Source organism: Xenopus laevis, chromosome 2L, assembly GCF_017654675.1.
Source record: "Xenopus laevis strain J_2021 chromosome 2L, Xenopus_laevis_v10.1, whole genome shotgun sequence".
Classification (NCBI taxonomy): Eukaryota; Metazoa; Chordata; class Amphibia; order Anura; family Pipidae; genus Xenopus; species Xenopus laevis.
In genome coordinates this window covers 39,154,272-39,171,460 of record NC_054373.1, presented here as the reverse complement: position 1 = coordinate 39,171,460, position 17,189 = coordinate 39,154,272, and the positions used below count along the sequence as shown (strand labels likewise).

Sequence of the window (17,189 nt, the reverse complement as noted above, 5' to 3'; positions counted from 1 at the left end):
TCTAAATCAATTATAGGAGGAGCTGACCGAGTTAATTCCTCAACATCACTGAGGGCAACCTTTTTAGGTTTGGCTGGCCTCAACTTCCCCTTTGCTGTTAGTTCCCTCCATATAGCGAGCAGAAATTTAGTCTCCTTTCCATCAATAGTTTCTATTGGAACACCGCTGTTTAGCAAATCTAGAAACATTTGTCTGCGAGTAATTTTAACACTTGTATGCCCCTCCTGACTCCCCTTAGCTAAACTCCGTTGCTGTTTTCTTTCACTTCTGTCAACATTCATTTCTCCCATTTGACCCAAGAGCACAGCCGCATCATAAATTGTACTTCATTCTTTTGCTTCTAAAGCACTCAACATAGTGAAAAGAGGGGCTTTTAACTGTTCTGGGGCTGTGATAAGCAATTTCCTTTTGATCAATGGTGTAAAAGCCGCCATGTCAGGACCCTCCCAGTCAACCACTACATGTCTCACCCTCTGTCAGGTAAAGGATCAGGAGTGATACCAGACATACATCCCATTGCTCTCAGTCTCTGCATTCCCTCTGTTGTAACTTCCCAGGGGGTCTGGTCTATTAATTCATAGGGACTGTCTAAAGTCTGTGCAATAGAATCCCTAATTAAATGCAATAAGGAAAATGTCCCAGTTGTGTTACGCCCACGTTTCATGTATAAACGCACACGGGAATCCTTGGCTACACTTCCTAAACCCACTGCTTCTCTGTCCGTCAGCATAATAACATCACCTCCTAAATCCCAGACACGTAAAACCCATTCCAGTAATCCCTCTCCAACCTTTTGTGTAAACTTTTGCCCAATTTCAGTTAATTCACTATCTGACCATGACCGAGTTTCCTCAGTTAAATGTTGCTCAGCTGATACATCACCTCCCTATGTGGAATATGTGTGTTCTGCCTGCTGTCCACTTTTCTCCCTCTTTTTTTTTTTTTGTCTATGAGTTACAATGGGTCTGACCTCACAAATGTTATCATATATCCCCTCTTCAGACCCTGACCATTCATCCACCCCCTCCCAATCCTGAGAGGTTATCAAAGCCCTCACTTCTACATGATTTCTAACGAACTTCTGCTTTTTTCTCCTTCTTTTCCTATTAACAGTCTTTATAATATACTGTTCAAAATGTGCAGCTAATTGTTCCTTTTCTTGCTTTGCATTCTGACTGCATAACCTTAACAGTTGCAATTGGTCTTTGACAGTTTGAAGTTGTAACTCTAAATCCTTAGAGTTACAAAAAACACAACCAACCCACCTCTGCACCAGCTCTACTTTCCCTCTTATCATAGATTGGCTACTACATACTTTGGGTTAGCCACCTCAATGGCGGGGGAGTACTTAGCACATTCCCGGGCTACTGATATCCACTGTCCTGTGACAGACACCCAACTGGGCAATATCCCCGTTCTCTCACTAGTGCTTTTCCCCACCCCTTTCAGCCTTTTTATCCACAACATTTTTTAGAATGTCTCTTATTGAAATACACAATACACAAACAGTACCTACTATCCCCAGACCTAATACAAAAAATACAATTTGTAGATAGACAAGGAAAAGAGGTAGAGTAGACATACAGACACTGTCGGTAATCAAAGCACAGACCCCGCTTCTGGTACCAAATGTATTGAGATGGGCTCTTGTTCAGTCTGTACAGTGATTAAACTGACACACACAAGTAAAACAAACATAAGAGATTTATTGATACTTAGCTGAGGGACCCCTCCATAAAATGGCTCAGCAGCAATTCCAACATAACCAGGCACTCTGAAGTCCAGGCAGAATTCAAAGAGCCTCCCCCCAAATGAAGCTTTATATATGTTTCCCCCACACAGGATATAAGAAGTATATACATTTTAGCAACTAGCATACTATATATGGTAATAATACATCATAACTGCACTTAACATACTATATATGGTTAAAATCAAGCATTAAACAGTGTCACATTCCTTGAATTGCCAAAAGCTCTAAACTCCATCTTTAAGGTGTTGTTCTATTCTCTCTATCTTCTGCTCTGTGAATCACTCCTTTTCCTTACAAAGAGTCCCAAAGAAATTCACAAAAAGAGTTAGACTGGGCTGGCTGAAAAAAATGGGAAAATACCCAGTGGGCTCTAGACCTTCGCTCCCTCATGGCCCCACTGGCCCAGACCCTCTCCCCACAGCTTCTTCCTTCACTTGTTCCTGACCCCCCCTCACCTGATCCCATGAAGAAATGACAAATATTAAGAAGGTAAACACTGGCTGGAGGGGAAGGGAGACAGACAGAGGGAGATTTGTGGCTGGGGAAGTAGGCTCTGATCCGGCAGCCCGAGTGGCCCCAGAACCACCCCCTTTCCGACACTGCCCGGAATCAGGATTCTTAAATTCCAACACTTTATTTTATTCCCTTCTCTCCCGACTCTGCTGCTTCATTATGGGAGTACTCCTTCTCCCCTCTGATCTAAAAATAAAATAAAGTGCAGAAGCAGGGAAGTTTGGTAAGGGTAGTATTTCTTTTACTATATGTCGCCCAGTCCCCATGTATTTAACTGTCCGTATTCTTCAATTTTCCTTCTGTTCATGTGATCACAGCTTTGGTTTATTCCATATTCCACTGTGATATCACTCACTCAGAGAATCCAAATATCATGTGCAAGACTCCCACTGAGGCCCCTGGAACATCATTCTCCTCTGAGCTACTGTAACTCATCACCCAAACCAACACCAGTCTTCATTGATGCTACAGGAAGCGCAGAAAGATAACATTATGGGGCCCATTTACTTAGTTCGAGACCTCGAGTGAAGGAATAGAATAAAAAAAACTTCGAATTTCGAATGTTGTTTTTTTTTTTTTGGCTACTTCGACCTTCGACTACGACTTCGAATCGAACGGTTCAAACTAAAAATCGATAGACTATTCGACCATTCGATAATCGAAGTACAGTCTCTTTAAAAAAAACTTCGACCCCCTACTTCGCCCGCCACCTAAAACCTACTGAGGTGCAATGTTAGCCTATGGGGAAGGTCCCCATAGGCTTTCTAACAAATTTTAGGTCGAAGAAAAATCATTTGATCGATGGATTAAGATCGATTTTTCGTTCGATCGTACTATTTGCAGTAAATCCTTCGACTTCAATATTCGAAGTCGAAGGATTTACATTCAGCAGTCGAATATCGCGGGTTAATTAACCCTTGATATTCGACCATATGTAAATCTGCCCCTATATGTATAAAAAGCTGTACAATAGAATCTGTCACACATACAAATAACATGCAAATAATTATCAACTCTGGAGGTATAGAGTGTCGTGCTGAAAGGAGCTTACCATACAATCTAATATAGTCGATTAACTTGGGGAAAGCCAAGATTTAGGAGTCTATTTATATAAAGAAGTCATATTGTGCAGGGCAAAGAAGTATTTATTGCTGAACAATTCATATAATTAGTGCAGGCAAAATCACGTCTGCAGAGTTTTCCATGAATGTTGAAAAACATGTTTTCAGGTAACACCTTTATATTAAGGGTTTCCTCTGTGTTTCCTAGTTTCCACAGATCTTCCAACACAGAAGATTAACTGGCCCTTAATCAGAGACCATAGCCCTGGCATCAAACAAGCTATCTGTTTCCTTCTAGTTGACCAAATACAGAAAGGGACTTGAGCTCCAATTTAGAATTCTTGGCATAGCAGATCAATCTTCTACAGTGTAACACTGTCAATGCTAGAGGGAATAATCAGCCCTGTGTTGTAAAATATATGCATATAAGAAGTCACGTATGACCATATACAGGTATGGGACTTGTTATCCAGAATGGTTGGGACCTGAGGTTTTCCAGATAACGGATCTTTCCGTTATTTGAATCTTCTAGAAAATTCTTTAAACATTTACGGGGTTATTTACTAACTTCCGAATTTATCTCATATTTTATAAAAAAAAACCCGACAACCACACTCCCATGCCAAATTTAGCTTAATTATTATTTAATGGGATTGTGGAAAAACTCGACAAAATCGAGTGAAAGCCTGAATCGCTCACATTTTTCTGACTTTTTGTTGAATTTCTCAAGTTTTTGCCTGAAAACCCTGAAAAAGTCAAATTTCTGGGCTAAACCCAGGTCAGACACTGAAAACTTCAAATTGAGAAAGGTGCCTCTCCCATTGACTTATACGGGACCTCGGTCTGAGATGGCGAATTTTCGGTTTCAGGATTTTTGCAGCATCGGGGTATAATAAATCTCGATAAATTCAATTTTTTTTTCTCTAAAAATGTGAGTTTTCTAGTAAAAAAACTAAAATTTTAACATTCGAACACCCTTAATAAACCCAATAGGCTGGTTTTGCTTCCAATAACGATTAATTATATCTTAGTTTGGATCCAGTACAATGTACTTTTTTTATTAAAGAGAAAAAATGTGTATTATTTAGATAAAATCGAGTTCATTGCCTTTCCATAATTAGGAGCTTTCTAGATAAAGGGTTTCAAGATAAAGTTAAACGTTTTACATCAGTCCTTCATGGAACTCTATAATGATGCTGGGGAATATATATATTCATTTTTTTAATTTTTTTGGCTTATTTGAAGTGCATAACTCATTGTTTTTTAATGCTATATATGAATGGTTGATCATTTTTCTTTTTCAGGCAAAAAAAGCTTTCCAAGCTGGATTTTTCCACTCACTTTTGTAATTGTTATGGTTTTTACATTTGTTATATCACTATTCCTTCTAAAAAGGTAATGTAATTTTTTTTCTAATTGCCTCTGCTTTATACAAATTTTTTTAAACACTTAAGACTTCTGACATATGCTACTCTGCCCTTTATCATGTGCTATGAGATCCCATGGGAGGGCCAAAGAGGCATCTCTTTAAAAACTAGTGACCCCCATGTAGAGGAGAGCCCATAGGGACAAAGAAATATCTCTTTAAAAACCTCTTACAATCAACTCATGCACATGTTAATACTTTTGATTGCTAGTGAATGCTATGCACATCCTAACTCTGCACTTCCCCACCATGTGCACATGCATGTTTGGTGCCAGCAAGACAGACAGGAAAGAGAAAGTAACATGGAAAGATAGAACTGCACAGCCAACCCCAGGACCAGTGCTCCCCATTCCCCAGGCTCCCACTGTTTGCTATACTTTAGTTACACCATGATAACTCTGCATGGCTGGATTGAATCAAGTGGCATAAATGATCTGATTTTTTTTTAAAAAAACTCCAATGATTTGAGGCATGCTATGCATATTGGATCAGAAAGCACCAAAACAATATTTAGGCGGTTATTTACTAAAATCAGAATTTTTCTGGTCGGGCTTTTTGAGGCAAAAAAAAAACTTTTGTGAAAAAAAACCATACAAACATTTTATATCACTCATGGAACTCTATGGTGATGCTTAGGGAGTTCTTTACTAAAACTCAAATTTATTTCATGCTTTATATTAAACCAAAGTCTACCTAACTCCCACGAATTGAACTCATTTCTCAATAATTCTTTTAGAAAAAGTCAGTGCGAAAAAACAAATTTGTGAGTCAATTCGAATCATCCAACTTTTTCAAATTCCCCAGGCCTCCCACTGTCTGCTATACTGTAGTTACACCATGGAAACTCTGCATGGCTGGGTTTAATCAAGTGGATATGCATATTGGATCTTGGATCAGAAAGCACCAAAAGAATATATAGGGGGTTATTTACTAAAATCCAAATTTATTTGGTCGGATTTTTTGAGATTTATTATATCTCGATGCTGTAAAAAGCCCAAGTCTCACAATCCACCATCTCAGACCTGTCGCGGTCATGTATAAGTCAATGGGAGATGTCCCTATCCCAATTTGAAGATATTGTGGTTTGGGTTGGGTTTAGCCTGTTAATCCGATAAATTTGGGGGTTTCGGTTTTTTCCCAATCTGATTTATTCGAGTTGTTTTATTAATAAATAAGGCAAAATTGGGCATGGGAGTTTGGTCAAGCTTTTTAATTTAAATTATGAGATCAGATTTTAGTAAATAACCCTCTTAAAGTATTTATTTTAAAGTATTAGGCCAGATACATTTTATAGTTTTTTTATTAGTATTTGTATTCCTTTCCACATCCAGCAGCCATGTACCCCAATAAGTCATTCACCTTTTCAGAGTTTCCTAAGCAGGCATGCATACACAGTAGCCTATCCAGAGGGCAATGAGCCAGTGCTTATGTACTTGGAGGAGGAGGGCTAAGCAGTTGTGACATGCAAGTTTTGTTTGGCTTGAATGGAAAGCTCTAACTTAAAGGGGAACTATCGCAAAAATGAAAATGTAATCCAAGCTCCATCATACTGAAATAAGAAACTGTATAAATATAATCAATTAAATATTCTGCATCGTTTCTGAAATAATCACGTTTATCTTCACTTTCCCTCTCTTAGCATCTGTTTCTGTTCATTCTGTCTTTATGCAGTAGTTGGGTGTCAGGTGATCATTGACAGTTAGATCCGATATATCTTATAGAGGGAGTTTTCTTTCCTAGCAGATGAATTAGAGCACACTCAAATAACTGATTCCAGTACAAACAAAATCTAACAAAATAACTGCCTTTTGCAAAAATTCTGCATTAAGAGAGACAGGATTTCTGGTGATTTTTATAGATTGAGCTCTAGGCAAAAGGAGCCCTCCTAAAAAATATATTGGATCTAACTGTCAATGAATATCTGCCACCCAACTCCTGCATGAAGAGAGAATGAAGAGAAACAGATGCTGAGAGAGGAATGGCAAAGATAAACTTGATTATTTCAGAAACAGTAAAGAATTTTTTAATTGATTGTATTTAGAACATTTTTTAAAGGAAAACTATACCCCCAAAATGAATACTTAAGCAACAGATAGTTTATATCAAATTGAATGACATATTAAAGAATCTTACCAAACTGGAATATATATTTACATAAATATTGCCCTTTTACATCTCTTGCCTTGAACCACCATTTCGTGACTCTATCTGTGCTGTCTCAGAGATCACCTGACCAGAAATACTACAACACTAACTGTAACAGGAAGAAGTGAGGAAGCAAAAGGCAGATCTCTGTCTGTTAATTGGCTCATGTGACCTTACATGTGGTTTGTATGTGTGCACAGTGAATCTTACGATCTCAGGGGGCGGCCCTTATTTTTTAAAATGGCAATTTTCTATTTATGATTACCCAATGGCACATACTACTAAAATAGTATAGTATTATGATAATGGTTCATTTACATGAAGCAGGGTTTTACACATGAGCTGTTTTACTCAGTATCTTTTAATAGAGACCTACATTGTTTGGGGGGTATAGTTTTCCTTTAATTCAGGATGATGAAGCTTATATTAAATTTTCATTTTTCAATAGTTCCCCTTTAACAGGCCTAGAGTTTATGACCCTTAAGTTTAATCAGGGCTTTACTTTTATTTAAGAAAACATTTGCATCTATTCTGGCAAAAGGTTTTGTCTGTATGTTGAAACTGTTACTGCTTGTATTTGTGTTAAGGAAGCAAGAATAGTGTATGGGTAATAGGTGTATTTGGGCAAATGTATAATAGCTGTGCCAGTCCTTTTGATGTGATGTCAGATCATTACGTTGCCAGTGTGGCATGGCATTGATCAAGGAAAGAAGGAAACTTAGAGGTGCTGGCACCATGGATTCTAAGGTGGCAGGCACATAATGAGTTGAATTTGCACAGATACAGTATGTATATTTCTTCTGTTTTGTTTATGTCATAATAAGTAAGTAAACATTTTAAAAATCATTTTCACATTTTTAGATTCGCTTGGACATTTTTCACAGCAGTTATTCCAGATCCATCCAGCAAATTAAAATTCTGGTTTTCTTCAAGTGACCTATATTTTCAGGTAAATAAGAAACAATAAATCAGTTTTAAATGTCCTGTATTACAGTTATAATAATCTCATAACCGTTTTAACAACAAACACCTGTTTTTTTAAGGTTGCTAAGCCACCATGGTCATCTCCCATTTTTGAAGTGTAGCGGTTGTAGTAGAGTGACTAGGAAAAGGTGGAAAAAGGTCATTCTAGCCTTTAATTTCTCCCCAGGTACTGAGATAGGCTCCAGGAAGGGAGTTATTAAACAGAGAATCAGCCGTCTGTTTAAAGACTTTAGTAGCCAGGGACTCCATTCCATTGAGCCAGTCCAGAGATTGGAGTTCACCTTCCACAGGAAAGCTGTCCTGTGGAAAGGCCATTTAAAGTAAATTAGAATGGGAGAGTGTGTCTCTCAGCAGGATACAGCAGGTAGGAGACCTGGCTGTGTGAGGAACTTCCAGAGGAGCTGGGAGTGCTGCCTGTTACTGCAAGAAGCAGAGGGATCCTGTGACTCTCACAAAGAGTGTTGTGAAGAGAGTGAGGAAGCCAGGAGGCTGAATATTACCCGGGAGAAAGTCCTGTGAGTACAGGGGTGAGCCAAACTATTTGGTTGTGCTGGTAGTCCACAAGGGGCCCAGTCTAGTCAGGGACTGCTTCAAAGTGTGAAGGTAGTGCCCAGTGGGCTAGGTTTTTATTTTATGTTTTGTTTTGTATCCTGAAAATGGTCACCCCTGTGTCTGTGGATTATTGACGGTGTGTTTAAAAGTGGGAAAATAAACGTGTGTTTTCCTTGAAGAAGCTGTGTGTCCCTGTCTTTATGCTCCTTTTTCCTATGCTGCCTGCCTACCATTGACTAATCCCCCTAAAAGTTACGTGTTCAAGCCGCCAGCTTGCCACACGGTATAGTAAATTGAGTGCACCGTTCTCTTTCTATAAGCTCCATTCCCATTATTCTTCTGCGGATGAGACCTTAAATCTTAGGGAGTAAGCCTTCGCAAACAGTGTGAAGGCAGGGTGTAGTGCAACTGTAACTTGATGCAGGGTGCAATTATTGGGCACCAGTGGTTCTTATAACTTAACCATGAACATATTTATTAACAATACAATCCTCCATGGAGTGTAGAATAGAGCAAACAGGATCATACATCAACACTGGATAGGCATAAACTCACAGCACCTTTGGTCAGTATTATCCCTCAGGGAAGAGAACATACACAGCAGCAATGAAGGTACACCCAGCTTTCAGCCTTTTCCCTAAGTGGAACCCAGTGGAATCACTACATCTCTAAGTCTATGCACTTCGTCCCTACTTCTGGGCAATTAGTTCCCGGGATCTTAATCCCTCTGACTCTCCTTGACGGAGCCTTAAACTGCTCATCTAAATAAACTGTTTATCTGTCCTCCTAGGTGAGTAGCCTATCATTTCTAGACCTGACCTGTCTAGGTTTCACTCAAGCTCGGCCAGCCTGCTCAGCATAGAGCCAGCACAAGATGGACCCTGAGAGCATGGGTACAAAGGGTTTTATACTTTAGCACAGTACCATCTACTGGTCACTATTGAGAATCTCAGGGGCATAGCATAAAGCAGAGCATTAACAAAAGTCCCCATTAGGACCCATTTAGGTGTCTAGAACACTTAGGATTTGCCTGCCTACTTAAAGGGCATGTAAAGTCTGAAATAGAATAAGGCTAGAAATGCTGTATTTTGTATACTAAATATAAACATTAACTTACTGCACCACAAGCCTAATCAAACAAATAATTTATGCTTTTAAAGTTGGCTACATGGGGTCACCATCTTGTAACTTTGTTAAATATCTTTGCAAGACTAAGACTGTGCACATGCTCAGTGTGGTGTGGGCTGCTTAGGGATCATCATAAACAAAGCTGCTTGAGTTCTGCATGGCTGGGAAGTAAGGCTGGGGCTCCCCCTGCTGTTCATAAGTATGATTGTTTCCCTGCTCAGCATTTAGGGACCATCTGACAATTCCTATCCACAGCAGTAAATGAAGGGAGAATTTCACTGCATACAGTCAGGTTTCTTATAAAAACGGTACACATTTTTTAATCAAAGTATATTGGAGATAGGTTTGTTTTTCATTAAAGTCATAATGGGATTTTATTTTTTTGTCTTTACATGCCCTTTAACTAAGGGTGGCTATTTTACACATCCCTACAGAAGCATACAGGGAATAGCAGTTAGTTTGGAGAATGGTGTTTAAGCGTAGCAAAGAAAGGTCCTCTATCAAATATTATATAAGGCAACTGTATAAAAGAGCTGCAGAATAGGAGAAAACAGAGGTCATAATAAATATGTTTACAAACCACCACAAAGTTATTTTCAGATTTAAAAGTCTTCTGGAAATTTTCTTCCCAAGAGATTTGGCAATACAAATAGCTTGCAACATATCAGGCAGGAAGCTGTTTAACACAAACATTACAATGTTCCTCTTTTCATAATCACACACATGACCGCAACCATCCTGAGGCCGCCTACCAGTTAAAATAATCCCTGTTATAGTTCCTGTTTTGCTCTTCACTGAAACTAAATCTGATGAAAACCCCAAATGCCTGTTTTCCTAGATATAACAGCCATAAATGCTAAACCCTGGGTAGGTGCAGTTGACCATTGGGTTATTTTAAACAACTGCATTATTAGGCAAAAAAAAAGCGGGCAATGTGCCTGGAAAGTAGGGACAATTATGTTTGATATACAAAAAAACGGAGTTGTGGGAGCACTTCTAAGTTAAAACCTATTTAAGTACAATGGAAGTGCTACTGATTTGGTCAATTAATCAATGCACATTCCTTGGTCCCCTGTCTAAGTAATTCAGTATATATGCAAGTGCATGTATTTACAAAAACAGGGGAGTTTTAGTTACACAGTTATGATCATAAAGTTTATAAGCCACTATACCACGTCAAGGTAAACCCCACACAGTGGTCCCTTATTTGTTTACATCTGGTCATAGTATAAAAGGTCTTGTACCTCTCTGCATAGTAGCATTACTTGGAGTAAATGTCTTCTGAACCTTGGTTTCAATCTGAGGGTTAGATCCTCCCCTGCCACTAGCTTGCGGCTTTTAAGAGAGAGAGAGACTGCCCAAAACAAATCCCATTTTCTTTAAAAAACAATGAAATGATAGAAAACAATAGTGAAGGCAAAGTAAAGTTGTATGTATAGGCGCACACTTAGAAAGTGTGTATATATGTGTATGAGTATAATACTATAATATAGGTAAGAGTATAGGTGTGAACAAAAATAAGTAAAAAAGACAAGCTAAACAAAAATGTGTAACAAGGACCACCACTAGTTAAATGGGGTTATGGACTTTTTTAGTGTCCGGATTTGGTTCAGCGAGGCGCTTAAATTCAGCTAAATCCAAATCCTGCTGAAAAAAGGCTCAGATTCAAAAGCTTTTTATAATAAAGTTATATTACAAACAGATACTGTGATTACTTTGCCCAAGCATGTAAAAATGATGTTCATTATAAGAACAGATCAGTGGCACCCTACTGTAAATTTTAATCATATTTGAATTTAACCTGAACTATCTGGAGCCTGTAAAGGCACTTAAATACATCTCTATCTAGTATAGGTAAATCTAAAAACAACTGGACTTGCTGAGTAATCAATGAAGACGTTTCACTTCTCATCCGAGCAGCTTCTTCAGTTCAACTGACTGGTGTGGGAAGATCTCAACATATAAACTCTTCCACTAATCCAATCACAATGGCACATTGTAACTCTTCAAAGAGGTGACATCTGAAGAAATTCCCAGAGGTGTTGATTCTGTGTAGTTACTGTGATAGAATTATCCAGTGGGAAGGCCATCTCCTATAGACACCATTATTGTCAGATAACTCAAATGTTTAAAAATTCTTTCATCTTTTTTCTGTAAAACAGTACCTTGTACTGATTTCATCTAAGAGACAACGTGTCCTTATTTCTAGTGCTTTCTAATTTATGAAAAAAGCCAAATGTAAAAAACTCAAATCAGTGAATTTGAGGTGAAAAACCCTAATAACTCGAATTAAAGGGCATGTAAAGGTAAAAAAATAAAATCCCATTTTTACTTTCTTTAATGAAAAAGAAACCTATCTCCAATATACTTTAATTAAAACATGTGTTCCGTTTTTATAAGAAACCTGACTGTATGCAGTGAAATTCTCCCTTCATTTACTGCTGTGAATAGGAATTGTCAGACGGTCCCTAACTGCTGAGCAGGGAAACAATCATACTTATGAACAGCAGGGGGAGCCCCCGCCTTACTTTCCAGCCATGCAGAACTCAAGCAGCTTTGTTTATGACGATCCCTAAGCAGCCCAGACCACACTGAGCATGTGCACAGTCTTAGTCTTGCAAAGATGTTTAACAAAGTTACAAGATGGTGACCCCCTTTAGCCAACTTTGAAAGCATAAATTATTTGTTTGATTAGGCTTGTGGTGCAGTAAGTTTATGTTTATATTAAGTATACAAAATACAGCATTTCTAGCCTTATTCTATTTTAGACTTTACATACCCTTTAAATACATCTCCTTCAAATACCGTGTCCTTCATTATGTTACTGGTCTCATTTACCCTCTGAATCAGTGTTTCTGTAATGTCATTTGATAATGGTCTGTAATAACTTAATTATCTGAGGAAAATCAATGGGCATCCACAGATGCAGTCTGATCAGGCTGCTCTCATCACAATATTCCATATACAGGTATGGGACCTGTTATCCAGGATGCTTGTGACCTGGGTTTTATTCCAAATGAGGAATCTTTCTGTAATTTGAATCTCCATACCTTAAGTCTACCTAACAGTAAATTAAGTGGCAGATGTACCTGAGATCGAGCTGAGTTTTCACCAAAAAATTTCAGATTAAAAAAAACAACATTTTTTAGAGATTTATTATACCCCGATGCTGGAAATAGCTGGAATCCGAAGATACTCTAGCTAAAACCTGTTGAAGTCATGTAAAAGTCAATGTCAAGATGTTAATAGCCTTCATGATGTTTGGGGTTTTTTAGTGGGTTTCATTCAAAAATTCGAAACTTATTTTGAGCGATTCGTGTTTTTTCTCTGCAAAAACTCGATTAATTCGAGTTATTAGGGTTTTTCACCTTGAATTCACTGATTTGAGTTTTTTACATTCGACTTTTTTCATAAATTAGAAAGCATTAGAAATAAGGACAAGTTGTCTCTTGGATGAAATCAGTACAAGGTACTACTGTTTTACAGAGAAAAATTAAAGCATTTTTAAACATTTGAGTTATCTGACAATAATGGAGTCTATGGGAGATGGTCTTCCCATAATTCAGAGCTTTCCAGATAACAGATCCCATACCTGTATTAGCAACCAACATATCATGCTTTTAAGGACTGTGCTGTAAGGAACAGCAAGGTGATCTGATGATTTTTATTTTAATGTTAAGAAGATGCTATTTATTACATAACATAACTCGATGAGGTTATATTAAAATATGTGTTTGAATTAAATGATTCTGATTTTCCTTCTGTTAATATGGTTTATCAAATCTTTCAACCTATCAATACAAATTGCTCAGGAAAGTACCTAAAAACAATTTCCACTTTTTTGGCAGAAGTGTGCTGATGCAGCCCAGCATGAATGTGTACCTATTTCAGAGATTGAGATTGTGACATCTTCAATGGACTCTACACAATGCGGCCAAGGACACTGAATTCAGTGAATGATCTGTTTTTTTTTTACTTGGAGATATGCTAGAGTAGCACATGGTGCATGTTTGGATATTTGTTTCAATCTACATAGAAGCCACAAACCAAATAGATTTATATGATCCTTTATCCTTTCCGGCTTGCTTTCTGATCTACATAAGAAGCTTGAAATGATTGTATTTACATGTAAAGAAGCTTATGTTCAATTACAGTATTGTGTTTCCTGCTCAAGTGGAAATTGTTTGTGCTAGAGACTTTCCTACACAATATTAGCCTTCACCTGTAGATCTTCAGGTGTTCGTTCTGTGGTGAAGGGGCCAGGAACATCTCATGCTTCTCTAATCCTATAGCATTAACATTGCTGTTTTTCCAGGTAAAATCCATAAAACCACTTAAAGGAAAACTATACCTCCAAAATGAACACTTAAGCAACAGATAGTTCATATCATATTAAGTGGCACATTAAAGAATCTCACCAAACTGGAATATATATTTAAGTAAATATTGCCCTTTTACATCTCTTGCCTTGAGCCACCATTTTGTATTGGTCTCTGTGCTGTCTCAGAGATCACCTGACCAGAAATACATCAACTCTAACTGTAACAGGAAGAAGTGTGGAAGCAAAAGACACAACTCTGTCTGTTAATTGGCTCATGTGACCTAACATGTATGGTTTGTTGGTATGTTTGTGAGTACAGTGAATCCTACGATCCCAGGGGGCGGCCCTTATTTTTTAAAATGGCAATTTTCCATTTATGATTACCCAATGGCACATACTACTAGAAAAGTATATTATTATGGAAATAGTTTATTTACATGAAGCAGGATTTTACATATGAGCTGTTTTATGCAATATCTTTTTATAGAGACCTAAATTGTTTGGGGGGTATAGTTTTCCTTTAATTAACAGATGGTAAAATCACATTTCATATTGAACAGACCCTGAATGTCTTTCAGACACAAACTTGAAGTAAAAGTCGTCCCTTTTGTCGTCTGTTCACTTTTATTGGAAGTGCAGGACACCAATTCTAAGGGAACCATTTACTAACAATCAAATTTAAATTGTTTCCATGAATCTTGAAAAATCTGTGGTTGCCCCATTTTCTTTTAAAAAGCTCTAAAAATGTGAGATTTATTAAATGTAAAAACCATGAAAATCACTGATACGAAACTTCGCTAGGCAAAAGTTGTCGAGGTCCATTAAAAATCAATGGAAGCTGCACTGATCTTTTTGGACCTTTCCAAATCAATTCTGACTTTAAGAAGAAGTTTTTCGCTAGGAATTGTCTGAAAGCTTTCATACCTTTTTTATGCTGATTTTGTAATAAATCTCAGGACATTCATATTTTTAGAGTCTGTGAGCTTAATCGTGGTTTCAAAAACCACGAAAACCATGGAAATTACATTGTTGATAAATAGGGGGTCTATTAATAACAATTCCACAAAAATTTTGGATTTCTCAATTTTTTTTTTAAAAGCTCAAAAAATGTGAGATTTATTGAGAGGCTTATTTATCAAAAGGTCGCGTTATGTGAGCTTTTTTATACCTCAAATTAATTCAAAACTTGAATGGTTTCTAATTTAAAAAAAAACTTGAATGAAAAAAACTTGAATCAGAGAGCTCAGGCTTAACAACATAAAAAGTCGAATTAATTGAGTTTTCTGCGGGAAAAAAATTGAATTACTCGAATTGATCGAGTTTTCAAGCGAAACTCTTGAAAGGGTTAGTAAGTGGCAGAGTAACTTCTGTTATAGAACACTTTAACCCATAACTAACAAGATCTGTTTGCTTTTAAACGTGTTACCCCTTAATGGTACCTTGGCATAACTACCAGGGGAGCAGGGGGTGCAATTGGACCAGGGCCCGCCCCCGGCAGATCGCACCCCTCTGTAGCCGCAAAGAAAATTGTCATGAAGGGGGGTAGGGGGGCCCCGACTGCATGGCCCGCACCTGGGCCCTCCCCCACCTAGTTACGTTACTGCTTCTGATTTGTTACTTGCAGCTGTGCTTCACACAAAAGAGTATTGGGTTAGTAACCCCAGATGACACCTGTCTGGTCATTCACTGAGGAGATCCAGTACACTGAGGTGTCATTTCCAGTTGGTGAGACAATACCTTTGCAGTATTATGTTTCCTATGTCAAATGAGTATTGGTATACAAGTACAGTATTTGCCTCAATTATAAAATACCTCTTATGTTGAAATACCTCTTATTTTTTATAATGATCAATAAATCTACTGTTGATTTTTCAGAACCACTGGCACTCACTTTTTTAATATTTCTGCTGTCACAGTGTTATAGTTCAGCACCAGTATTACAGGGGGTCATATATTTACTCCGCAAATTCACTTAAGTGCGGACTTTCCTGAACATTACCTCTATTGCCAGAGTTGAATTCGCCAACTCAGACCAGGCGAAGTGCTAAAAAGAAGCTTCATCTTCCTCAATCTTCTGTCACTTAAATCATATCCCGTGTGCTGAACATGCATTAAAGTTCCAAAAACGCTGGCGACTTTTCATTTTTTTTTAAGAGGGATTGCCTGCAAAGGTCCTAACTTGCTTTTTTGGGTAACTGGTTTTCTCCAGACATTTTATAACTTATGAAACATTCATTTTACAGTGGGCTCATGTGTAGGGCATTATATTAACTCTCTTGTCTTTATTAAGGTTCCCTGGACATGTGAAATAAAAAGTGGTAACTTCAAGTATTTGCACCAACATTTATAATAAAGAACTCCATACAACTTTAATGCAAATAGACCTAAGCACAAGATCGTAGCAAATTTTCGCTAGGCATGAACGAACGCTAGCGCATCTTCCCTATGAAATGCTCGCACTGCCGAAGTAATGCTACTGAAAAGTCGCCAGCGCTCCTCGCCCAGGGTGCAACTTCACATATTAGTGAATTAGCATAGTGGTAGCAAATTAGTTCCTGGCGAAGTGGTGTGGTGTGTGCAAATCGGTCGCTGGCGACAATTCGCCCTTTAGTGAATCTGCCCCCTACTTGGGTGCAGTGGTTTCCAAACGGAATTCTCTATGGTATAGTTGGCCTAGAACGTAGGTGGTGGGGTGAGTGGAAACCACCATGAAATTCGTTTGGGGAAGATTGGGCACTATGCCTACTCCTGTCCTCTCCTCCAGATTATTTGGGAATCAGTCTGATTTGTCATAGTTACATAGTTAAATCGGGTTGAAAAAAGTCCATCAAGTTTAACCCCTCCAAATAAAAACCCAGCATCCATACACACACCCCTCCTTACTTTCACATAAATTATATATACCCATATCTATACTAATTATAGAGTTTAGTATCACAATAGCCTTTGATATTATGTCTGTCCAAAAAATCATCCAAGCCATTCTTAAAGGGCATGTAAAGTCTAAAATAGAATAAAGCTAGAAATGCTGTATTTTGTATACTAAACATAAACATGAACTTACTGCACCAGAAGAATAATCAAACAAATAATTTATGCTTTCAAAGTTGGCTACATGGGGTCACCATCTTGTAACTTCATTAAACATCTTTTGCAAGACTAAGACTGTGCACATGTTCAGTGTGGTCTGGGCTGCTTAGGGATCGTCATAAACAAAGCTGCTTGAGTTCTGCATGGCTGGGAAGTAAGATGGGGGCTCCCCCTGCTGTTCATAAGTATGATTGTTTCCCTGCTCAGCACTTAGGC

General features: G+C 38.0%; 1 protein-coding gene across 2 annotated transcripts in view; it reads left to right on the top strand.

Annotated features, from left to right (window-relative positions):
- Positions 1-13,633, top strand: part of LOC108707982 (interleukin-5 receptor subunit alpha) — a 28,520-nt gene extending 14,887 nt beyond the window's left edge. The window contains exons 8-10 of one of the 2 annotated variants that reach the window (XM_018246170.2): positions 4,632-4,722; positions 7,760-7,847; positions 13,414-13,633. In XM_018246170.2, coding sequence (XP_018101659.1) covers positions 4,632-4,722; positions 7,760-7,847; positions 13,414-13,509 — 275 coding nt within the window. In that variant the 3' untranslated portion in view covers positions 13,510-13,633. Of the gene's footprint in view, positions 1-4,631; positions 4,723-7,759; positions 7,848-13,410 lie in introns of both variants that reach the window. The other variant, XM_018246169.2, reaches the window with a different exon arrangement.
- Positions 13,634-17,189: the final 3,556 nt, after the last annotated feature.